Source organism: Schistocerca gregaria, chromosome 3 (genome assembly GCF_023897955.1).
Source record: "Schistocerca gregaria isolate iqSchGreg1 chromosome 3, iqSchGreg1.2, whole genome shotgun sequence".
Lineage (NCBI taxonomy): Eukaryota > Metazoa > Arthropoda > Insecta > Orthoptera > Acrididae > Schistocerca > Schistocerca gregaria.
The window spans coordinates 651986739-652013781 of NC_064922.1; the positions used below are offsets into that span (position 1 = coordinate 651986739).

Consider the following 27043-nt stretch of genomic DNA (forward strand, 5'->3'; position numbering starts at 1 on the left):
AACTCGGGGCGGAGAAAAAAGCTCATCTTCCATCTTTTATTAATTTACTTTTGGCGCCGGTATTTAGCTTTGTGCCTGCATGCCTGTGTAGCGCTACATATATTCGATGGCAGAAGTTAGTTGTGGCTGCACCTACCAACATTTTTCAGAACTTCCGCATACTTTACACTCGATTCTAAGTCGCAGGTGATTTTTTGGATTACAAAAACCGGAATAAAAGTGTGGCTTAGATTCGAGTAAATATGGTCTTTTGGCTGCTCAAGCCTTTTGTGATGAAGGCTTTGGATACAAGCTTAATGTTCAATAGGATTTTTGTTGTGCCCGTATGCAACTCAATGTGTCATCTTCACCATGAGCAGCAATTATCCTTTCCATAATTGTTGAGATTTCAAACTGGACTCCCCATTGCTTGAAAACACACACAAGCACAACTCATGCGCACATGACCACTGCACTGTGGCCACTTACGTCTGTCTACTCACAGCTGTACACATTGCTGTGCACTGTCTGGCCTCAATATCAAGAGACAGTGGTCATGTGTTTGCAAGTTGTAATAGTGTGAAAGTGTGACTGTTCTTTACTTAAAAAAAAGACCTTTTGGCTAAAAGCTCAAATGTATAACAATCTTTTTCATGTGCCTATCCGTGACTCATCGTCTCCTCAATACAGTGAGTGGCAAGTATCATTTTCATAATATTGCCATGATTAAAATATACTAATATTTAGTCAAGAGCCCGCATCTCGTGGTCATGCGGTAGCGTTCTTGCTTCCCACGCCCGGGTTCCCGGGTTCGATTCCCGGCGGGGTCAGGGATTTTCTCTGCCTCGTGATGGCTGGGTGTTGTGTGACGTCCTTAGGTTAGTTAGGTTTAAGTAGTTCTAAGTTCTAGGGGACTGATGACCATAGATGTTAAGTCCCATAGTGCTCAGAGACATTTTTTTTTATTCAAGAAAAAAATAAGGAATATTCTGTCCTATAGTATCTCTAGCAGCAAAATACACTAACTTTGAAGAATTATTCTTTGTCTTGACGCTTGATTGTTGCAAGTTAGAAGAATTCAGTCAACAAAGATTCTCTCATTTCCCTTTTCTACGTGATTGTTTAAGTTATAAAGTGAACCAACTATACTAAATTTGTGTGTGGTGAAGTCTGAGCAGGATTTCACTCTAAACAATCAGAAACAACCAAGAAGACAATGTAAAGAGTGAAAAGAGGACAATATCACAGCAGTAATGGCCAGTATTAAGGAAAAGTGAAATGTATCAGTTTCAAGACGATCTCAATGGTTGCAACCATCTGAAAAGTCAACTTGGCGAAACCTGCGAAAAGATTTGGATCTGCAACCATATAAAACTGTACTGACTGAAGAGTTAAGGCCACTAATGTTGGACAGATTGATTAAAAACTGGGACTATCGTGCACACATCAGTGTGTTCACGGCTGTGGTGGACATTTGAATATTTTTTTCAGAACATAATTGCAACGTCTTAAGTTTTTTTTAAAAACACATAATTTAATTTGATTTGGTGGTTTAACTTTTTTCCAAATTTTTAAAAGTATAACTCTTAATGAAGGTACCTTTATACCCGGGTACACTTTAAATTATGTCACATTAACCGTAGAAATGTACACAGGGTCAACTCTGACCCTGGAGCTATTTTTTTTTGTTACTGTGCATACGGCAATAAACATTCACAGCCTGCAGCCACCAATGTACATTCAGCATTGAGTGAGACCTAGTAGAGGACAGAAATATTTTTGAAGGGTCACCCTTGTGTACACACTATATATAACGTATCTGTCAATGTTTGTGTTCATTTATGTAAAAATGGCACATAAGAATGACATTTTACTAATGGAAGGTTACGCTGATACTCCCGCAGCAGTTATGGACAATGGCAAAACTGATCAGTCGGCTGAATCTTCAAACAACAATGAAAAAAATACAATCATCCATGGTAAGAATGGTCACTGTTGGAACACAACTGTCCCTAACAGAACAGGCCTGCCAGCTGCTGATAACATTGTCATTCGTCTTCCAAGAGTGCGGAAATAAGCAATGAACGGATTTATGAATAATTGAGAACACATCAAAATATTCACGAAATATGTGCATTTCATTAAATGAATAGCATCTTCACCTAACCAAACTGCAAATACAGTCTTTCAATCTGGATTACTTCCAACTTTCTTCATTGAAAAGTTTTCATGACAGGTTTTACTTAGTCTCAAATTTTGGATGCTTTAATACTAACAGTGAATGGAAAAATACACAAGGCAGGTTAAATAAAATGAGCATATGAAAGTCCAATTTCATTGTAAAATATTCTATTTTCAGGCAATTTCTCCAGCAAATAACTGAGGGTCACTGTGACCCTGGTGTACAATTCGTGCGACAATTTTAGAGGTGCTCATCTGATACTTCACCTTGTCACTTTTGGTGAGTCAATACTTAACATCAGCTAACTGTTTGGCTGCTGTAATCAAACATGTTTTTGGTGCTCTCAATATTTGTCATCAACTGTTCTCATAGTCTGCTCACAAAATGTGCAACAGTACAAAATATATGCATTGGAATCAACCAACTTTCCTGCAGCACATGACACTCTTGTAAATATTGATCTGTCTTTTTCAGCTTCAACACCCACAGAAGTCACATACTATTTTTGGAGCAGCGTATTTGGTACAAAGCCTGCAGGCTCTAAGCACAAGGCTCACTGGTGTAGCATTTTTCCATGGGCACTGATACCAGCTTGAAACTGGTCATGTGCATGTCATACAATGTATGAAGTTTTTTGGGGCCATATTACACTGTAGCTTAAGTTTCTTTCCTCTATCATTTTAACAATATTGGTACATCAATCAAAATTACTTAAGTGCATCAGCACTTTCAACATAGTTTCCTACTTTTTGTTTATTTAAAATAGCTGATGCTTATTTTACAGTAAAACACTGCTTTTATGTTCCCGGAATTAACATTTTGCCGCCATTTATGACATTTTATATCGGTGCTGTCAAATTTCCTATGCCCATAATGTTAATTTCCACCCAATTTTGCGTCAATATATTTATAATTTTCCCGTGATTTACATTTTACAAAAAAATATTCGTGGAGCATTACAATGATGCTGGTCATCCAGTAGTGTTTACAAATACTACGTGGTTAAGTTTCTTGACACAGGGGCACTCTACCCTGAGGATTTCAACCCATGAACATGTAGAAGTTGGAACAATTCATGCCATATCTCCTGCCGCTGCCTAGCTCTACTTGGCATGATGGCTGATGGAGTAACACGGTTAGTTTGAATTTTAGATATCAACCAATCACAACCATTTCCAAACTGTCTCTACTGCGCAAACACAGTTTCATGATTGTTGAGATCATCCTGACACCTCTGTCGTACCACATTTAGCTTGTTTTGATGTTTGGCCACTTGCAGCACTAGTTGATACCATCATTCACTTTGTGTTACTGAAATGTTTTTAGTTTTAACACAACCCGCAGTATGTATTTTGTTCACACAGAGCGAAACGTGTTTTGAGAATTAATGCTCATTGTCAAGTGTAGTATTTTCGTATGTATTTTTAATGATGTTACACAGTTTGAGTGATTATGTATGTGTGTGTGTTTGTTTGTGTGTGTGTGTGTGTGTGTGTGTTTCTACATAACTGAGGAAGCACAGCACCTGATAACCTCAAAGAGACGACTACAGTGCAAGAGACGCAGAATAACACATATTCAAGCACTTTTGTATATATTTTTGCACTTGACAATGAGGAAAATTTCTCAAAGTGTGTCAAGCTAAGGATGAAAAAATACGTAACTAGCGCAGTATCTCATTATTTAAATAATGAATGACTGATGCAGGCTTACCAAAAACATCGATTGTGATGTATGAAATTGAGTTAAACGCTTCTACTTCCCAGACAGTTATCAGTTCTAGTTATATCAGCGGTTTATTAGATAACAAACAAGTCCCTGACAAGTCTTTTGATGCCTGTTATTTACATATTTCATACATAAAGAGTGAAAATGCAAGGGAGTATCCCATATGCAGCTTTTATGGCTTAAAATGTTATTCACCACATTTTACACTATTATTTTTTTTTCAGTCCCTTGAAAAGTGTAAAAGCAGGGGTTCACTGTATCTCTATAAAACTGTAATAAGCCAGCAATTTAAATATTTTCATAAAAGGGTATGAGAATTAAGTGCTCACTATCGCAACAGCTATGGAAGTAAGGAGAATACGTCATGTTTCTGTCTGTAGTTGGTTAGGGATGCACTAACTGCTACAGACAGGTGGAAGAGCCATTCTTCTAATTATCAGGATGGCACTGGGGATTTGATGGGCTAGGAAGGGCTATGCGAGTCCACTGGAGGTGAGGATGGCTGAAGCACAACTGACAGAATGCGTGTAAGCTCTTTATTACTCCAAGTTACAGCAGTTATAGGTACGCGTTCTCCCTGACAGTGCGGCACAGCATCATCCTGCAGTGTCCATGTTCCATGAGTGTGGTCAGGCATCAATTTCTCTCTGCACGGTGGTGAGAAGTAGTGTCACGAGGACAGCAGTAAGCTGCTGCCCCACTAGTTCTGAGCCATGCATGGCCGGTGTACCTCAGCAATGCTGTTCAGATGCAGCTATGTTATTGTTGTGCTGCTGCAGGGGCTGCTGTGTCACGCCCAGATGAGGCAAATGCCAGGAAATAGCAGATGCCCATGGCTTGGTGACTAAGAGGGCATCGATATGACGCTTGCCCCATCCAGCAGTGGCAGCCACCAAGAAGAACACTGACAGCATTGCAGTGAAAACCAACACACACAGCAGACACCAATTTAAAGCCCACTGTTTCAAAAAGCCCAGCCTGGCTGGACAGCCTGCTTTTATACAAGACAAGGCAAGTCTTGTTCCAGTTGAGGTCACAACGATATGTCTCAAAGTGGCAGTTATTGCCCCAAGGTCTGGATCACAGTTGCAGAGCCACTGGTATGGCGAAAGTGTTGAGCATAGAGGTGACAACAAGCATTTTATTTTGGCATTGGGGCTCATCTTATGCTACATTCCACCCATCCTGGAGTAATTCAGCCCACTAAATTCCTTAACGAAGAAGCTATTCCTACTGTTCATATTTTATAAAACACTAGCATGGAGCACAAGTTCTAAGACAACTACTGTTCCCCTATTTATATTTACACCATTTTCACTGTTCCAGCTACTTGGGCTCAGACAAAATTGCAAATGACAAGACTTTATAGTTTGTATAGTTCTAGCACTGGCTGATTTTGAAAGTTATTTGCGAGTCCTGTGAAGAGACACTAGGATAACTGATATATGTTATTACAATGTATTCCAGTGGTTACTTTTGTCCACACCATTCACACTTCATTTCATGTTCACAGCCCACTTGTTGTTTCAGGCAAATTTTCTATGCTGTACCGAGTCTCTAGGCAAAGGTAGTCCATAAAACACTTCTAGGCCTTTACATTCATGTATCCACTTGGCGGAAGTGTTAAACCATCTCATAAGAATAGCGGTGTAGGGATATGGGACGCTTTCTACAGCATTATAAATCTATGTGCCCAACCTTTCTCAACTGCTATCCTAATTAACCTTAAAATGCGTCACTTATTCTCTTTAATGTAGTTATCACACTTCGCAAAATGATCCACGTGTTGCCAGATTAAACTAAGCATGTTTCCACTACACACATTACAACATTATGTACCGTATTTACTCGAATCTAAGCCACACTTTTTTTTCCGGTATTTGTAACCAAAAAAACCACCTGCGGCTTATAATCGAGTGCGAAGTAAGCGGAAGTTCTGAAAAATGTTGGTAGGTGCCGCCACAACTTACTTCTGCCGTCGAATATATGTAGCGCTACACAGGCATGCTTTGCAGGCACAAAGATAAATACTGGTGCCAAATCCACTGTGTCAGTAAAAAAAAAAGAGGGTGTAAGACAAACTTTTTTCTCCGCCCCGAGTTTCAGCAACTTCATTTTCATACATTATCCAACGAAGTAAATACAAATTCCGTATTGTTCATCTTCAAATGTAGCAGCATTTCAATGTACTACGAAAATCCGACTGGCAAGGCCGTTTGGGATGTTTGTCAACATGGCCAACTCTACGTTCTGAATTTTTTCCAACCTGTGAGAAGAGATGGTTGCTAATAGGAACTTTTATGAATTGTGAATCACACACAGTACTCTCTTCACCATAAGAATAATATGAATATAAACATTTTGCCATGTATTCTTTCGTGTTTGCTGTTATCTCATTTAAATTCTTTCTGCCCAATGAACTACGAAACTATAGTGAGACAACAGCAAACGCGGAATAATATACGTATCATGTCATGTTTATATTCGTATTATTCTTATGCCTAATAGTGATACAGTCAGAATTGAAGCACGGGAATTGACTAGATTTTTAAATATAAGATGACTCTCATTTCTGTGCAGAATAAAATGTACTAAAGAGGTGTCTGCAAAGATTTTCAAACGTAGCCTATTATTTGGTTCTTGTTGGTCATTATCAAAGAAAGCAGCAGTGTAAGTAACAACAAATAGCAGTCTCTTGCCATTGTTTCGCTAATGAGATGATTCCTATATCTTCTTTTTTTTTTTTTTTAAATCGTAAGCGGTGGTAGTGCGCACAAAAGCAACCCATGCTGCGAACGGCGACAGGCCGTAAACACTCATTATCAGAATGCGCTGAACAATGCATGACACAGTACAGTAATGCATTTTCAGCTTAGAGTGATGTAAACACCTATAACAAAGAGAACGTCACTTATCAGATCGAAGAAAAATAGCAATCAATTCAAACCAGAAGAAGCACGTGAAAAAGGAAGAGTACCCGTATAAATACGGACGTGACGCATAGCAATGGCTACCTGGTAAAGCTTAATTGCTAAGCTTACAACTCCAACCAAACTACTGTAGCTGTATTGTCATTTATTCTACCTAAATTGTGTCTCATATTACAATGGGCCAACTTTATTTCGATTTGGAGGTGTAGCCTAAAACTTTTCTCTCAGCTTCGAGTCTCAAACTTCAGGTGCGGCTTAGATTCGAAAAAAATTTTTTCCTTGATTTCGAGTCTCATTTTTCAGGTGCGGCTTAGATTCGAGTGCGGCTTTGATTCGAGTAAATACGGTATTTCCTGCAATTAGATATCTCACCTGTAAGTTCATTTAACCTACTACCTATTCACAGCACATCTCTTCTTTATACTCCTACCCATTCCACTTGCAGGATTTCAACATGTTTTATGATCTGAATCTTGGCATCCCTAAATGCTTTCACATACACATATACCAATAGAATAAACATACACACACATTCAGAAGAAGAGCTTAACCTAAACTATTCGTAAAAATATGTAATCCTTGGTAGACTCACTACAGTTGTATTATAATGCCCACAAGAACCGGAGAACTAGTACCTGTAGTAGCTGCCCCCGTAGTGCCAAGGCCTTGTATGGTCGGCATATTTCAGCAATGTCGCATCAGATGTGGTAGCTGTATGTTATTGTTACACTTGGGATGGGGTGGCCTAGTCCTGCCCAGCTGGTGCTGACAGCAGCCCACATCTCAATGAGTAGGAGGTCAATGGTTTCACCCTTGCCCTATTCAGCAGTAGCATTCACAGGAAGAACATTGATGACCTCACAGCGAAGCCAACATACAGCGGACACTGATTCAAAAACTGCTTGGTCAACGTGCCCAACCTAGCCAGATGGCCTGCTTTTGTACAAAATGAGGCAAATTTCGTTGCTTTTGAGGTAATGTGCGTGGCTCATCAAATGGTGTCAAAGTATCTTAAAATACTGGTTATTGCCGTAGTGTCCACGTCACAATTGCAGAACCCCTGGTATGATGCAGTTGCTGAGCTTGCAGGTGATGACAAGCATTGGCCCTCATTGCGCAGACGAGCTACATGCCATTCTAATCCTTCAACCATCTTTTCAATAGATTTGCATATAATAAACAGAGGAGCATCCTTTCTTCCCTCAAAGTAGTAAAAGTAGTACATTAACAACCATTCAAAGTGTATACAATTAACACAAAGAACTTTTTATTAAGAACATAATCCAACTAATATTATTTGCATCCCATGGCTGGTGTGGTGCACATATGCTGTTTATAACAGTTGCAGATTCAGAAGGATGTAAGTTGCAGTACGTACTTTGAGATGAAGATGCTTGCACAGGATAGAGTAGCATGGATAGCTGCATCAAACCAGTCTCTGGACTGAAGACAACATCAACAACAGTTTCTTCTTTCTATCAATTATTTCCCAACTAATTACATAAGCCTGAAAGAGGCTCTTTATAATGGGATCAACTGACCACATTGTGTGAAATAGTTACTTTAAATCTGCTAAACATATATTTGAACAAATATAATATGTAATGACTATTATTTAAAACTGACAATAAATCCAGTCCTCTGTACTCAGTGGATAACATATAATACAAGACACACACTATGTTGAAAAGAAGTAGCACGAAACTTGCAGAAAAACTTGTTGGAAGTGAAGAAAAATAATGTGTGAAAATGGATTTAGTACCGATGAGATATTATTCATTTCACATAAAAATAAAATTATTGTGTTGGAAGGTATATTTTTTCCTTTCAAAGATATGCACTTACCCTCAATGAGAAAGGTTGGTTGAAATCTATTCTCATTGTTCCATAGTTTGAACTCAGAACTTTCCAGATGCTACGAACTGCACGAGTGAATGTTTCCATCTGCTTCGGTTGGCCTAGAAGCTCTCGTACAAAATTGCCATCTACAAGTTTCTCATAATTTACACTTACTGGCACAAGTAGAGCATCTTCAATTGTGCCATCCATGTATGCATCGACAATGACACTTAAAAGGCCCCCTTCACAGATAAAAAGAGCAAGTGTCAGTCACAAAATATAAATACTTCTGAAATTCGAAATGATCTATAGTGAGAACTAGAATCAAGCAATAACCTCATCATAAACTATTTAAACAAACAACAGATATGATGCATAAAACAGAATTACAGTACAGTTACATGTACCTTTAGGAAAGCATGGTTTTCCAGTTCTAGTTCTTCCACCTTCAATGAAGAATTCCATATTGTGACCTGCCCGAAGGCACTCAATCATATATGTATGTAATACTGCTCGGTATATTATATCACGTCGACCAACTGCTGGATCAATTCGTCTCTTAATAAAGAAAGCTCCTAGGCCTCTCAAGAGCCATCTGTAAAACAAGTTTTCTTTTAAAGTCTCTCCCCACTTGAAATTATAAATATTATTCCATTAATAATACATAATTTTTTCAAGGCACATTAAAAAATTTAACAGCTTGTGTCCTTACCCAAACACAGGAATGTTTAGGTTATCTCCAGCTGCAACTAGGGGTGAACGGATATTGTTGTTCAGAAGAATAAAAGAAATCAATATGTAATCTAAGTGACTGCGGTGTAGTGGAAGAAAAATTAGAGGCACCCCTCTTCTACTTGCCAGATGCAACATCTGAATTTGTCCCGGATGTGCCACAATCCGTGTCAAGAAACAGGGCAGTAATTTGTACAGCACCCACGAAGTTAACCTACAAATAGAAAGGTGGTGCGATGATAATAATAGTACTTGTAGTAGTAGTAGTTGTTGTTTTTGTTGTAATATTAATAATAATAATAAAAACAAACAAACAAACAAACAAACAAACACACACACACACACACACACACACACACAAACACGCACACACACACAGAGAGTGAGTGAGAGAGAGAGAGAGAGAGAGAGAGAGAGAGAGAGAGAGACACACACACACAAAGAGAGAGAGAGAGAGAAAGAGAGAGAGAGAGAATGTTGACATGCAAAAGGGTAATACTATTCAATAATTACTGCTATTTGCACATTTATTTGTATACTCACGAAATCTCAGAAAACCTGAAATTCATAATAAGAAAATGTTTATACTATGTCGAAGTGTTAGCCTAATAATTGTCCTTGGAAACAAATGAAACATTAAAGATCCTGAGATTCATTACAACCATTGTGCATTGTTAGCTGCAACTGGCAGAAGATGTGCTTTATTGGTGCTGCACATTTTAGCAGTTTTGATCGTGGTAAACTTATGCTGCAGTGTTCTTCTTCAGCATGCCAGTGTAAAAACATGCACAGAATCAGCAGTGAAATATCCACGCAATATGCACATTTACTTATGTATAAAAGCCAACCTAGGAATTTTCACTCATGTGGGACTGCATGTACAAGATGATGTGCCAATTTAAAGTTCTAGATTCACATATTCTGCTGTTTGCATCCTATCTGTGTGATCTTTCATTGCATGTTTCAACAGCTGTTTGTGTTGTGACGTATAGTGAAATTTCGAACATTTGCAAGTGCCACAATAAACTAGTACTATTATCATCAATTGCAGGCTTAAACTAAACTGTGCTCTTTCAAAATTTTTGACAGCAGAATGACCATCCTCATTCAAAACAATCATTCTCTAATTTCATTGTACAATTACATGAGAAATACGTTAGTTTGAGAATTTTTGGATGCTTACTAAACTACACCTTCATAAGCTACCAGTACGAGTCTTTCGGATACGTAATTTATTTCTTAGAAAATCAGCATTTGTGGTCCACAGTTCAGCCAAAGAGCACATCAGCCCTGAATTTCAGTCTATATCAACATAAATAAATGTGAGTTTTTGAGAATTTTCAGAAGCTACCACTGACCTTAGGAAAATCTAGAGCAACCCGCAGCAAATCAGCGCTTGTGATTTAGTTACTGTAACAAATTTCCTGTCTAACATACTGTGTTACATCCAGTTTTCCCTTAAAGAGGAATAGCCTTATGTATTATCTGCATTTATTGTAAATTAACTCTGTTTTTGAGTTTGCTAACAACTATAATTAATGTCAAAATGTTTTAGGAAACTAGTAACACGGGTTTTTGTGTTGCCTTAATAGAAATCTCCTTTTATCTATCTGCTTCAGTTCTTATAAGGAATTAATAACTTCCTAGCTCCACAGAGTAAAAGACAATCAGCAGACTTAATTTAAAGTTATTTGTTCACTGCCTTGTAATACACTGCACCAGCAAAAATGCAGCCTCACTGTGATGCTATTCTCAAACACGGGATGAGTTGACTGATGTTCATAAGAAACTGGAAATTGCTGTGACTACTGTCAAACGATTGGTAGCTGCTGCGAATCAGTATGTTGGAAGAGTTCCTGAGAGTCATGTACCTGTGAAACCTGTACCAGAAGTACCTTAAGTACTATCCTCTACTATGGATCCCGTTCCTCTGCAGAAAGTACAGGATTTGTCATTACCCATCCACTTGACTGCGAGTGGCGTGTCAATGGTACATCTACGCATCCTGTACAGGATGGACGAGAAAGGACTCAGGGTGTGGTACCAATCCTCCTACCCAACAAGTCTGAGGTGCAGTCTTTCACTGAAACTGAATCAGTGGGACTCACTTGGTCTTTTTTTTGGGAAAACCTGTTTTGTCCGGTGTCAGGAGGCGGCAAATGCAAAAGGGTAGGGGTCTATTAAACATTGGCAGTTCAAACGTATGGGGAATGATAGTACCCCTCACGGAAGTGGCAGCAAGAGACAGGAAAGGATACCATGTGCATTCAGCATGTATGCTTGGGGGCCTCATTTAACATGGCGAAGAGGCTATTCCAGCAGCCACTGAAGGAATAGGGTGCAACTAAATGCAGACTGTGGCGGATGTTAGAATAATGCATGTCATCCGGGCTCCGAGGTCTTTCTGTGTCATTCCAGTAACTGGCAGAGAATATTAAGAAGAGCAGCCTTGCACCTGGAGTTTCAACAAAGCTCACAATTAGCACTATTGTCCCCAGAATTGATCATGGCTGTTTGTTTATGAATCGAGTGGAGGGACTGAACCAGACACTTCAAGGGTTCTGTGACAAGCTAGGCTGGGACTTCCTGGACTTTAACTATAGGGTTGAGAGCTGTAGGATCCCCCTAAATGGGTCAGATGTGCAGGTAGCTGACTGTGTATGGAGTGCACACAAGGGTCTTTTTGATTAAGCACCTTTCCATCCAATCCAGATAGTGGTAGCTGTAGGAAACCCGGAAGTATCAGTTTAAGATCGAAGGAAATGCCTCCCACAGGTGAGGGTATTAAAATCCTAATGGTAAACTGCTAAGAGCCAGTGTTTGAAGCACTCATGAAAAGCAGTGATTCTCACATAATACTTAGTACAGAAACCCGATTGAAACCTGAAAATGAAAGCAGTGAAATTTTAGGGGGAAACCTGAGTGTGCATCGGAAGGATAGGAAAATGGAAAATGGTGATGGTGTATTTGTTGCAATAGACAAGAAATTCAAATCCACCAAGATAAAAACTGAAACTGTATGCGAGACTATTTGGGCAAGAATCAGTCTCAGCAGTGGGCATAAAATGATAAATGGATCCTTCCATCGCCCATTTGACTCATCTCCTGATGTAACTGAAAATTTCAGGGAAAGCCTCAGTTCACTTGTACATAAGATCCCCAATCATACTGTAAACTTTGGTGTAGACTTTAATCATCCAACAAACAACTGGGAAAACTACAGTTTTGTTAGTGGTGGGCTTGATAAGACATCCTGTGATCTTTACTAAATGTCTCCTCTGAGAATTACCTAGAACAGATAGGTAGGAACCTCATCAAGATGGAACTATACTGGATCTAATGGCACGAAAGAGACCCAACCTCTCTGAAGATGTCCACACTGAAATTGGTATCAGTAACCATGACACAGTTATGGCAACAAAGTTTTGCCAATGTACAAAGGACTAATAAACCAAACAGGAAGACGTATGTTCAGTAAACTAGACAAAAAATCAGTAGTAACATCTCTCAATGAAGAACTTGAAACTTTCAACACAGGGCATGGGCATGTATAGAAACTCTGGCTCAAGTTTAAAAGAATAGTTAACCATGCACTGGATAGATATGTACCCAGTAGAACAGTTCACAATGAGAGGGAATCTCTGTGATATACAGTCACTGTAAAGAAACTTCTAAGGAAACAGAGATTACTGCACAATAGCTGTTAAATTAAGTGTAGGGCTATAGATAGAGAGATGCTGAATGAAATGTGTCTGGCTGTTAAGAGAGAAAAGTGTGATGCCTTCAATGATTACCATAACAGAATATTGTCAAGTGATCTTCCACTGAACCCAAAGAAATTCTGGTCATATGTAAAGGCTGTTAGTGACACCAAAGTTAATGTTCAGTCCCTAGAGAAAGAAACACGAACGGAAATTGAGGGTAGTAAAGCAAAAGCTGAAATGCTTAACTCCATTTTCAAATGTTCCTTTACAAAGGAAAACCCAGGAGAATTGCCTCAATTTAAACCTCATACCACTGAGAAGATGAATAAAATAAGTATTAGTGTCAGTGGTGTTAAGAAACAGCTGAAGTCATTAAAACTGAACTAAGCTCCAGGCTCTGATAGAGTTCCTGTCATATTCTATACTGCATTTGTGGTCGAGTTAGCCCCTCTTCTAACTATAAACCATCACAGATCCCTCAAACAAAAAACCACGCCCAGTTCTTGGCAAAAGGCACATGTAATAGGGTAGTGGAAGTGATCCACAAAATTACTGTCCAATATCCTTGACACTGATTTGTTTTAAAACCTTAGAACATATTCTGAGCTTGAACATAATGAGGTACCTTGAACATCATGAACATGTCCTCCTCATATGAATCAACATGGATTTCAAAAACATCACTCAAGTGAAACCCAACTCATACTTTTCTCATCTGACATACTGAAAGCTTTTGATCAAGGCTACCAGGTAGATGTAGTATTTCTTGATTTCTGAAAAGCACTTGCCTCAATAACAAACCTACACTTACTGACAAAAGTATGATCATACAGGGTATCAAGTGAAATTTGTGACTGGATTGAAGACTTTTTGGTAGGTAGGGCATGCCATGTTATCTTGAATAGAGAGTCATCATCAGATGTTGAATATTAATGTCTTAGCGACAATATTAATAGCAAAATCAATCTTCTTGCAGATGATGCGGTTACCTGTAATGAATTACTATCTGAAAGAAGTTACATAAATATTCTGTCAGATCTTGACAGGATGGCGCAGTAATTTGCAACGTGCTCTAAACATTCAATAATGTAAAATTGTAAACTTCACAAAACAAAACAAAACGTAATATCCTATCACTAAAATATTAATAAGTCACTGTTGGAATCAGCCAACTAGTACAAATACTTGTGTGTAACACTTTGTAGGGATATGAAATGGAACGATCATATAGGTTCAGGTTGTAGACTTCTGTTGACTGGTAGAATACTGGAGAACTGCAATCAGTCTACACAGGAGATTCCTTACAAATCACTTGTTTGACCAATCCTAGAACACTTCTCAAGTGTGTGGGACTTGTACCAGATAAGACTAATGGGGGATATTGAACATATACGAAGAAGGGCAGCATGACTGGTCACATGTTTGCTTAATCCATGGTAAAATATCTCAGAGATATTGAAAGAACTGAACTGAAAGACTCTTGAAGACAGATGTTAACTATCCCGAGGAAAGTCTATTAACAAAGTTTCAAGGGCCAGCTATAAACAATTACTCTAGGGATATACTACAACCCCCTAAGTATCTCTCACACACAGATCATGAAGACACAATTAGAATAATTACTGCACACACAGAGCATTCAAACAATCATTCTTCCCATGCTCCACAAGTGAATGGAACAGGAAGAAATGCTAATAACTGGTACAGTGGGACGTACCCTCTGCCATGCACTTCATTCTAGTTTCCAGAGTTTAGATGCAGAGTTAAATAACACAATATATGTTGTGTTTTAAAGAATGTGTTTCAACAAAACAAAGGTCTCTAACAATTGGCTGCTTATGAAGTCATTCAGACTGTAGTTCTGTTCACTTACTCCCAGACCAGTATTCTTTTAGTCAGAAATTGAAACAATGGAAAATCCAGGATGGAATGCAACAATATTATGAAAAGGATAGTAGTTCCTCACAATATAGTGGAGATGCTGAGTCACAGATGGGCACAACAAAAGACAGTCAGAAAGTGAGCTTTCGGCCAACAAGAACTTCGTTGAAAGTAGACCACACACACACACACACACACACACACACACACACACACACACACACGACTAGTCTCTGGCCACTGAAGCTAGACTGCTTGATGGGAGAGTCAACCAGGTGGTGGGGGTAAGGAGCAGGCTGGGGTGGTGAGGGGAAGGGATAGCGGGTATGGGTGGGGTACGTTCAAGTGCTATTACTGAGAGCGTGCAGAGATGAGGTAGAGAGAAGGTATGGCAGCTAGGTGCAGTTGGGTGGATAGACAGAGGGTGGGAAGGGGGAGCGTTGTGGAAAAGAAGAGAAGTTGAATGACTGAGTGTGCTTAGGGGGCATAGAGGGCTCTGTGATGCTGGAATGGGAACAGGGAAGAGGCTGGATGGGTAAGGACAATGACTAACGAAGGTTGAGGTCAGGAGGGTTATGGGAATGTAGGATACTGCAGAGAGTTCCCATCTGCACAATTCAGAAATGTTGGTGGGAAGGATCCAGGTGGCACAGGCTGTGTAGAAATCCTTGATATGAAGAACGTCATGTTGGCTTGTGTGCTTAGCAATAGGGTGGTCCAGCTGTTTCTTGGCCACAATTTTTGGGTGGCCATTCATGCAGACAGACAGCTTGTTGGCTGTCATACCCATGAAGAATGCAGCACAGTGGTTGCAGCTTAGCTTGTAGATCACATGACTGGTTTCACAGGTAGCCCTGCCTTTGATGGAAAAGGTGATACATGTGGCCAGACTGGAGTAGGTAACTGTGGGAGGATGCAAGGGACAGGCCTTGCATCTAGGCCTATTAGAGGGATATGAGCCATGAAGCAAGGGGGTTGGGAGCAGGGGTTGTTTAGGGATGGATAAGGATATTGTGTAGGTTCAGTGGGCGGTAGAATACCACTATGAGAGGGGTGGATAGGATAACGAGTAGAACATTTTTCATTTCAGGGCATGACAAGAAATAGTCGAAACCCTGGTGCAGAATGTCATTTGGGTTGCTCCAGTCCTCAGTGGTACTAAGTCATGAGGCGAATGCTCCTCTGCGGCTGGATGGTGGGACTTTGGAAGGTGATGCTGACTGGATAGATACAGCACAGGAGATCTGTTTTTGTGCACAACTGGGAGGGTAATTACGGTCTGTGAAGGCCTCGGTGAGACTCTCGGTATATTTCGAGAGGGAATGCTCGTCACTACAGATGCGACAGCCACAGGTGGCTAGGCTGTATGGAAGGTACTTCTTGATATGGAATGGGTGACAGCTGTCGAAGTGGAAGTATTGCTGGTAGTTGGTAGGTCTGATATGGACAGATGTGCTAATGTAGCAATCTTTGAGGTGGAGGTCAACATCGAGGAAGATGACTTGCTAGGCTGAGTAGGACCATGTTAAGCAAATGGGGGAGAAGGTGTTGAGGTTCTGGAGGAATGTGGATAGGGTATCCTCACCCTTGATTCAGATCAAGAAGATGTTGTCAATGAATCTGAACCAGATGAGGGGTTTGGGATTTTGGTTTTTTAGAAAGGATTCCTCCATATGGTCCATGAATAGGCTGGTATAGGACGGTGCCATGTGGGTGCTCATAGCTGTACCTCAGGTTAGTTTGTGGCTAAAGCTTTCAAAGGAGAAGTAATTGTGGGTGAGAATATAGTTGGTCATACGACTAGGCAGCGCTTTTGAGAAGAAAATTAAGAAATATTTATCTGTTTTGTAAATTGGTTGCATTCTGATCATACACTGTCAAATGAGCTGTGGAATGAATTTTGCAGCATGGTTGCCTGCCTTCCCATTCATATAGCTGTGTCAGAGCTCCTCTGGCACTCTTAGTTTGGAAGGAGGGTTTGTTTGGTTGGTGATGTTTGAGCCACAGCAGCATGGCTCCAAGCTTAGGTGGGGTGGCACGACACACAAGCGATGAGTCAGCTGTGCCGAGTGAAAGATCAGTGCAATGGCTCAGGTTTCCATACTAGCGAGCTGGGCAGTGTGTCAGGAAGAGTGGGAGACGTGGCTATGACAACTTCGGTCACTGCTTGAAGTCATGATAGCTAGCAGGAGACAAGTCATTGGGTGGCGCCAGGACAGGTATATGGTGCTGCAGATATTTGTTTTGGGTGCAGTGTGACACGACTGAGATGGAAGTTCTAATCTGTAAAGTGGTGTGCCGAAGAGATGAGCAGTTTGTACAGTCATAACAGTCAATGGGGGGTGAGGCTGAGCCATCATGGAAATTGCCTACCCAGAGTGTGGATGGTATCCTTTACCAGGGGGCAGAGATGACAATCAGAGACGGCGGAGATTTGTTAATGCTATAATGTACAGTGCAATATAAGGTTCTTCGGCTGTCCTCAGTGATTTGTGGGAAGTATGATGTTAGTGTGTGGTGATACTGAGCATTGTGTAGTTAGTGTGTTTGAATACAATACATTTGATCCATTTGTCACATGTGTAATATTGTATGGTGTGGCTATTAGGAAGAAATAGTGTGTGTTCTGTATTGTGTTTTGTAATCATGCTGAAGTCATGTTCAACAGTTATAATTTTTCTGAATTTTATACTGATGTTTGTTGCCTGTAGACTGGGTGGCCTACTGTAGTCCTGTCATATGTAGAAGTAGGGAATAACTGGTGGAGGCTCTTGGTAGGAGAGGTAGCTCCTGTTGTGATTTTATTTATTTATTATTATTATTTTCGATTATTCCCATTTAAGAGGGCGTTTGAAGTTGAATTCCTTTATGATGATTGTTTATGTTTTTTCGGAGCCCAAATTTTCTTCATGTGTTCACTGTGTTGTTTCTTTCGCTCCGCTGTCCATTTGCATCCTGGTCTCTTCTGTGTTGTGGTGTCAAATTTATGTTTTTTGATGATGTTCCTGAATTCAGTTCTATTTTCTACATCGTTTACTGTTATGTCTGCTTGTCCGAGGTCCTCTTCAACTTCTTTTATCCATTTTGTTTTTCTCCTGCCTGAGTTGACGACTTTAAGAATTCGCTTTGAAATTCTGTTTTCATTCATCCTGTGGATATGTCCATAGAACTGCATTCTTCTTTTCCTTATTGTATCTGTAATCTTGTCTGTGTATTTATATAATTCTGATGTTGGTCTCTTCTTCCAGATTCCTTGCTCTTGCATCGGAACAAAAATTTTCCTGAGAATTTTCCTTTCTTGTTTCTCTATTTCTTTGATTTTAGTTTGCCCACCTATTTGTGTTGTTTCAGATGCATCCAGTGCCTCCGGAGGTACGACAGTGTTGTAGTGCCTCAATTTTGCGTTAATGGATATGGACTTTTTGTTATAATAGTTCCACATGAGTTTATATGCTTTCTGTAGTTTTTTTTATTCTTTCTTCATTGGCCTTTAGGTTGATCCCTGATGGCTGGATGATTTCTCCCAGGTACTTAAAATGTGGTACTTGTATGATTTTCCCATGGGTTGTCACAATAGGCAATTTGTCTTGTGGCAGTCTTTCTATGTACTGGGTTTTTCTCATGTGAGATTTGCAGGCCAGTTCTTTGTGCAATTTCGTGTAACTTCTCTATGGCGTTAGTGGCTTCTTTTCTATTATTTGTGAGGATTGCAAGGTCACCCGCAAAAGCTAAACACTTCACATTGAATCTATTATCTTTTCTAATGCCAATTTGGATTCCTTTAACTTCTTTTTCCCATGTCCTGATAATTTTTTCAAGAATGATATTAAAGAGTAATGGTGAAAGTCTGTCACCCTGTCGCACTCCAGTTTGGATTTCAAATGGTTCCGAGATATCCCCCATAAATTTAACCTTGGAGACTGTGCCAGTTAATGTTTCCCGAATGATTGCTCTTGTCTTTCTGTCAATGCTGAACTCTTCCTGCATCTTGCAGAGTGCTAATCTGTCTATTGAGTAGTAGGCCTTTTTAAAATTTACAAAACTAACCACTGTGTTTCGGGTGTTTCTCATCTGGAGAATCATTTTCAGATTCCAGATCTGCTCTATGCATGATCGTCCCTTGCGAAAACCAGCCTGGTATTCTCCTACTTTGTGGGTCAGCTAGTTCTTCTAATCTATTCATGAGAACTTTTGATAGGATTTTATATGTGGCCGATACGAGTGAGATACCCCTGTAATTATTTGGTTCAGTTTTGTCCCCTTTTTTGTGGAGTGGATGGATGAGAGGGCATTTCCATTCAGAAGGGATCTGTTCTGTTTGCTAAATGTTTAATATGATTTTGTGAATTTTTCCTGTTAATCTTTCATCATTTAGTTTCCATAGTTCTGCAATAATTCCATCTTCTCCTGGGGATCTATTGTTTTTGAGTGTCTTGATAATTTCTACTATTTTGTTGATGGGTGGCAGTTTAGCGTCAGGATTTGGTGTAGACGTCTCGTAGTGAATATCCTCTGTAGGTATTTCACAGTTGAGAAGTTTGTTCAAATAGTCTGTGAGGATTTGGCAGTTATTATTCGTGTTAGTTTCTAGTGAACCATCCGGTTTCTTGAAACAAAGATTGGGTGGCTGGTATCCTGAAATATGTTCTTTAAACGTCTTATAAAAATTCCTGGTGTTGTTCTTCTTAAAGTCTTGTTCTATCTCATCTAGTCGCCGTTTGTCATAATTTCTTTTTTCGCTCCGAATAGTTTTCGATGTTTGTTTTCAGATTACTAGAAATTGCTGCCATTTTTCTGATGTTTTGCGACTATTGAAGTTTTTCCAGGCATTGGTCCTTTCTTCTATTGCTTGGTCACATATCATATTCCACCACCTGTGTTTCCTCCTTCTCGGGGGTTGACCCAATTTCATCGTGGATTTGAGGACATCCACAAGTTCTGTCCAGTTTGTGGTGTTTATTTATTTATTATACTATGTTATTATGGTTGTCCAATTATAATGTACTACAGGCTGAAACATTGAATATGGAGATTTCTATTCTGTTGTTCATGGTTGGTGTCTGCATGTGTGCCACAGTGGCTGAACCAGACTTGAATTGTACACATTGCACTTGCTTAGAGTAAGTTACTTATGTGCTATTTATTATTGTGCAACATAAGACATATTTCCATGTGAATAGTGCTGATTTCAGGTAGCACTGTGTTTGTACACTATTATAAATGTTGTTAAATAAAAGCTATTGTAATGGAAGACCATGCTTGCACAACCCCCAGCCAAAAGCCCACTCCACCCAAACCTTGCACCACACAAACTTCATGGCTTTGTATGTAATATGTGTAGTAACCAGTGTGGTCAGCAGATCTGTTTTAACAAAGATCCCCTCCTATGATCTCTTTTATTGTTAAGATGATCAAAAATAGCCATAATCTGGAGATTGCTTATAATGACTGAAATATCAAAAATAAATAATATTGTAATCTAGACTGTGTTACTTTGACAATTTTTTTTATCCAAGTAAGATTGTTTTTGAGGGAACCTTTACATGAAACCTCATTCTCATAGAAACAGTATGCAGAGGATAGTGGAACAAGTGTGCCTGTTTAGATATTTACCTTATTTTTGTAAGAGTACATCTGGGAGCAGCTAGCATCCAATATCAATTGCATTGACAATGGTCAAATTTACAGTCATCTAATTCCACATAAGTGTCATAATGAATTTTATAAATCACATCATAAGATGAGATTTTAAAAATGCTTCCACCTCTGTATATTACTTTCATCTCTGCTTCTGATTCATCAACAAAGAATTAGTAGTTTGTTAAAACATTTCATAACATCTATTAAATGTATGTCATCACTCCGGTCTAGTAACAGTTCCATTAAGAGCAGTGAAACTAGATGTTTAACTGAAATGATTCACTTCTTAACTGTCCATAATTTTATTGAATGAAAACATATGGTTTTCCTTCATTTGCTCATTTTTTGTGGTCATATGACTTGAATTTGTTCTTGCCTAGATAAATAATCAAGTAATAATCCACTGAACATTACATAGTTCATCTACAAAGTATATCACAAAGATGTAATAATACTGGATTTGATATTCAAAAATTGTCATCACACACTACCAATAAAGAGGAAGTAGCCAAAGTGGCAGTATCCATCTAATGCAGCAACATTTTTGAGCACATATAAAATAAATAATTTAGGAGTAACTCACTGAATTATAGAGGCATTAAGTCATTAACACATAAATGACACTTATTGTGCTCCCACTGAAAGAATTTATGCTCTTTTTGACTGATACCTCTATCAAATTGCTCAAGCCTACTATCTCACATCAAATATGTTAACCACCATCCTCAATGATTCTACCATCCCCACACCATTACCACCGAGATCCATTTGCCACTGTTGGTGACACCTTTTCCCTTTAGATCAACATCCAGCTTACGTGTATGGTCTTTCCACTGTCCAACACTGTCTCTCCCAACGTCCTTCTCATATCAAAATTGTTACTTCATTCCCCATACACTTTACACCAATGTGGCATGGCCATGGGCACCCAGAGGGTATCCTTCCATGCAGACCTGTTTATGGGCCATAGAGAGAAAACCTTCCTACCCTCCCCAAACATATCTAGTTCATGTTCATTGATAATCTGGACTCAGGGCCAAATACCCTACCCTCAAACCCACACAAGCTCAACACCTCTCTCCCATTCGCTTTACCGAGCCTCCTCAAGCCAATGTGCCAACTCCCTGGATGTTGACCCCTTCCTCTCTGATGGCCCCAGCCATGCCGCTGTCTGTATTAAAACCACTAACCAGTCTGGAACTGTGGACAGCAAACAAGTAGATCCCGTTATATGTGGATTCGTTATCCATGTTTTAGAGTGTATGCAATTTTAGTGCTGCAATTTGTTAACAGTACCTGGAAGAAGTAATATGTCAGCACATCTCAACGCACGTCTTCTGTTGCGTTTGTTGAGATCTGAATCATTAGTTCAGATCAACATATTTGTAAGGTTGCACTTGACATAGTCTGTATTTAAAATGCCAGAGAAAAGGAAAGCAAGAGGTCTTGTCAAGAGAGAGAAGTGTATACAAAGGTCATATTCATTAGAAACAAAGTTAGAAGTTTTGGATCACTATGAGTAAGTTGAACCTATTGCTGACATTCAGGTACTTTTTAATGAGAACAGCAATAAAGAAGAAGCAGATATCAAGGAAGGAAGTTCAAGCCTGTTAGAAAGCTAGCAATGGCAAAAAAGGCTGAGCCCTTCAGAATGACTGATGCTGCAATGACAGTTTTTGAGAAACAAGGTCCTGAAGAGGTAAGGACTGTGATAGTGAAGAAAGAAGTAGAATATTCTTTTAAATGTTATGAAGAGTTGTATAATCAATTGCCAATTAAAACATTTCTTTGCAAAACAGTGTGGCACTTCAAACAAATGTCAAATGCCTAGAAAGAGACTCTTCTGTCATGAAGGATGTGCATCTAAGGGAAGCCATCACAGAAACTGAACTGACAATGGCACTATCAGATTCTTCCTATGTATATGATCCAGGGGCTATTTCGGATGTAGATGGACTAAATGAAAATGACTTTAGTGTACTGTGTGTTTTAAGTGAATACATTTTAAGTGAATAAATTTTGCATCAAAATACGTTTCAGAAAGGTGATAATAGACAGTTATGCTAAAAAATATGAAGAAACTGCTTTTTTAAACCAAACACTTGAGTAAGCAAAAACATAACCCCATATTTTACACACAAAATGACTCGCAATTTACACAAATTTGGTACATTCACTGATAAAGCAAACTGTAACAATAATGTATAATAAAATTTACTTGCATTTGCTCTGATGAAAATTCCCTTGCAGCTCAGTATGCTGAAGGCCTCACTAGGCCTTCACTGTCAGGTATTACCCATCCCAACTCCCTCAAAACCTAGTCTGCTAACAGATTTCTTGTGCCATATCCTAACACACCCCTCGTCCTCCCACCATTCCCAACAATCAAATGCAAAGAAGCTCCCCCTTACTACCCAGTATCACTGCAGACTGGAACAACTGAACTATATCCCTTGCCATGGCTTTGACTGTTTGCCATTTCTCCCTAGAACTGAGGGACATCCTACCCAATATCCTTCCAACCTCTCCTGAAGTGGTATTCCATCACTCACCCAACCAACACAACATCCTTCTCATTTCTTATGTCACTCCCCACTCCCAACCCCTTACAAGTTGCCACTTGCCACAGTGGTCTTCTTCCTATGGAAGACCCAGGTGTAAGAACAGCCCAAGTTACTCACAGAGCACGCCTTATTGCTGTCCTGAGTCAGACTTATTCTATCCCATAAGAGGCAGGACCACCTGTAAAAGCACCCAAGCCATATACCAGTTGTGCTCGTAGATGGGTATGACCACCAACCAATTGTCCATCAGAATGAATGGCCAAAATGAAGCCAAGCACAATGTTGACCATTCAGTGGCACATAAAGCTGCTGAGTGTCACATGCTCAAGTTCAATGGCTGATTCACAACAGGGGCATTCTCTCCAACACTTCCTTTTCCGAACTACATCTTTGCAACACATTCCTCACTCCCAGAGTCCTCGTGGCATTGACCTTAGCTATCCCACTGCTCACACATCCTGTAACAGTTTCCCCTCATTTCAGTCTGCCACTCCCTTCCAATTCATGCCTCTACATCATCTTCATTGTGTGCTGCATCTCACCAGCTCCAGTATGAATGTGTCACTTGCCTGGTCTGTGCACCTGCCACCCCTCCCTCCCACATTCCTATCTTGCACACCTGCTGCACCCCTCAAAGCCACTAGCTACCCATCCCCAAACCCTCATCCTGCTTCCCGCCTGTTTCTACTTCTACCCAACCCAACTGTCACAGCCACCATCCCCAGACCACCTGCCGAACTGCAATCATGCATTGTTGTCCAGCTGGCACAATGTAAGTGCACATGTGTGTGTGTGTGTGTGTGTGTGTGTGTGTGTGTGTGTGTGCGCGCGCGCGCGCGCGCGCGCGCGGGCGTGCACACGCGCTCCTGCTCATGCCCTAGACAAACAGTGAGTTTTCGGTTTTGTTTGTACGCCTGACGACGACTAAACACCACTACTATTTTGTGTGTTATAAACTCTATCCTCAAATTATTTACATTTTGCCAATACTTTCCACAAAATTTCCATTCCATTCTCTTCTTATAATAGCTCAAACAGTTATGTTTTCATTTTGGAAGAGAAGTACCAGTAAAACTCTGATAATGATATAGGAGAAGACTGAAATTATACTTCAGGTGATGTTTCTGTAGTCTGCATATCATAAATCTACAGTTTTAAATTAAACATAGTAACTTCAAGCTTGTAAGACAGATCTGAAAAACAACAGGAATAAAAAAAAAGAAATACCATAAATTCGTAGAAAGTTCGGCATCATAATAACTATAATAATGCAAATATGAGATATAAAAATGTTCACAAAAAAGACACATTGAAGGCAGCATCACATCTCATCTCACTGAGTAAAAACATAGTGAAAACAAATTTAATTTTAAATATCATTCACACAGAAACGAAATTTAAGTTTCAACACTTTATTTTGCTCATTTGTGATTGTTATAAAAACGCTCATATTTCCGAAAGAGTGCATACCAAACAAGCACATTCCCTTACCTTAGTAGGAAATCTGATAACGTTGAACACATGTTGCATAAAATTTGAGCAGCCCTTTTTTCATGTTTCTTTACAAGCTTCTGATATATGTCTTCACTCTTCTGGCTCATTTCTCTCATGTCTTGATCTGCTGCCATTCCACATGCTTGTTGTAATCTTTCGTCGCGTAATACCTGTTGGCAAATGTATTCGTAGAGTACTAAAAAACTGTATTCCTGGGTGTACATGGAGTTTGGAAAATTGTACTAAAAATGCCTACCAAACATTTTACAACACACTTATTGCTATTTATTTGTGATAGTGATCAGAATGTCAGTCGATATTAATATATATAAAAATTGCATTGTTTGTGGGTGAAACTGGTGATACTCCAAAAACTGTCCACTACCAAACTCACTACCAATCGCTGGTTCCCCTATTGTGCACTATGGTGGTTGTACAGGGGTAACTCTGCGATTGTGGACATACTCTTTCCCATCAATATATTTTTCACGGGTAAAAATTCAAGATTGTTCAATAATATTTTCATGCTTTTAAGAATATTCTCATTTTTTTATGATCTAGAATATTCTCTAATGTTCAAAAATAAAACTTGGAAATGGTACACTCTGAACCAATTATTTGTATAATATAGTGAAAACATAGGAACTACATAAACAAAGAATGGGTGTGTTCCTGAGCAAATTTAGCAACAAAAAAGACATAGTTGAACAAACAAATTAGTGAACACAGAATATAATAGTGAGGGACAAAAAATAATTAAATTGACTGATAAACCAAGGTAAAATAATGAACTTCCCTATAGAATTCCTAAATTTGTTTAATGTTCCAGACACAACCTCTCACAATTAAGCTTTCACACATCACAGAAGTGGAAATATAAACTGGAAAAGAAGAAGGTATTGGCATTTACATACAAGGATTTACAAAATGTACTATGTGTTATTACAGCAATGTACTATGGTGATATTTTTGTTGTGAGGACAACTGTATTGTGGAATAACTATCTTTCAATACACAACACAATGAAAGAATAACAAGTACTGTATATACAGGGGATGACACTCTCTCCAAAGGGCAATTGGTGAATTACAACAATACAAGTAATTGATCATGTACACTTTTGTGTGTGAGCAACTACCATAGAGGGGTATGTCTACAGCATTTGCATAGTGATCCAAGTATAAGAACATGTAAACTAAGTTGCTAAATGCATCTTTGTTATGTTTTCTACATGATTATGCCTTGTACTAATAGTACTTGCAAAGCGTTAAGGGTCTGAATTCTCCACCCACTCTCAGAATTCTGATGGTGGTTCCTTCATATGACCATTATCACAACAGTGTTTGTGTTTTCAGTTTCGTTAACCAATACTGCCACATTTGAACGAGATACCATAATGAACTTCCATAATTCTCACGTCTAGGCAGATATTAATCCCCATGATATTGTTGCCAATTGTCAACACTGATTTAGAATCACTGTGTGATGCAATATCATTCATTGCCACATCATTGGCCTATACATGCTTTGCAATGGCTGATAGAATCAAGAGTACTTTATCACCTTGACAGACACACTGCAAGTACAGCTGGAAAACACTGTCTGCGGCTGTTCAGTAACCCATATGGTTTAGAAGAAAATAGATTTTGGACAAATCTTGTGCACTGGACTGCCTCAGCTCTTGATCTTGATCCTCCAGACAAATAGCTTTGGTAACATACAAGAGGTGCAGTTTACACAACTCTGTTTAATGGCCTTCACAGCTTGTAATACGTAACCATAAAGCATCCACAGCTGTTTGAGAGGACTTAAGTATTGCGGCTGTTTGAAAAGACCTAAGCATCATCAAGTGGTCTTGTCAGCACATGAGCTATCATCATGAATGGATTACTGCTCTTATCAGTTACCATGATTTTCCTGTGATACAGCCATTGAACATCTTGTAATGGTGTCACATGTAATATAGTAACTAATTATTATGCGTTTAAATATTCTGTTTCATTACAAATCACTTCTTTTTTGTTAGAACTGTTTAGAAAGAATCTGTATACTTTTGTTTTTGTTTGTCATAATAACAAGGAATACTCTTATCACAATTAAACACATTAGCTTGTGTGGGGGTAATCTTTGTGATACTTTCATGAAAACCACAAAATGTAACATAGCAATCCATCACAGCAATTTACGTTGTGTGTCATTCTTTAAGTTCGTTCTCAGTATTTGAAAACAGAATGGTAGCTGGAAACTGGACATTTGTTTCAGTGTACTTTATATAAGGCTCAAATAATGCCAATAAATTAAAGATCCCTAAAGTGATCAGATGACTTGATCTTTTTCTGAATTCTATCAGGACTACTGTGTAGGAAATTT

The 27043-nt window shown here is 39.2% G+C and overlaps 1 protein-coding gene across 6 annotated transcripts in view; it reads right to left on the reverse strand.

Annotated features, from left to right (window-relative positions):
- LOC126356100 (glycerol-3-phosphate acyltransferase 1, mitochondrial) overlaps positions 1 to 27043 on the reverse strand; it is a 387533-nt gene that overhangs the window by 122502 nt on the left and 237988 nt on the right. For all 6 annotated transcript variants that reach the window (XM_050006796.1, XM_050006798.1, XM_050006795.1 and 3 more), the window contains 4 exons: positions 24671 to 24843; positions 9371 to 9604; positions 9066 to 9253; positions 8665 to 8900 (listed from right to left, as the gene is read on the reverse strand). In XM_050006796.1, coding sequence (XP_049862753.1) covers positions 8665 to 8900; positions 9066 to 9253; positions 9371 to 9604; positions 24671 to 24843 — 831 coding nt within the window. The remainder of the gene's footprint in view (positions 1 to 8664; positions 8901 to 9065; positions 9254 to 9370; positions 9605 to 24670; positions 24844 to 27043) is intronic.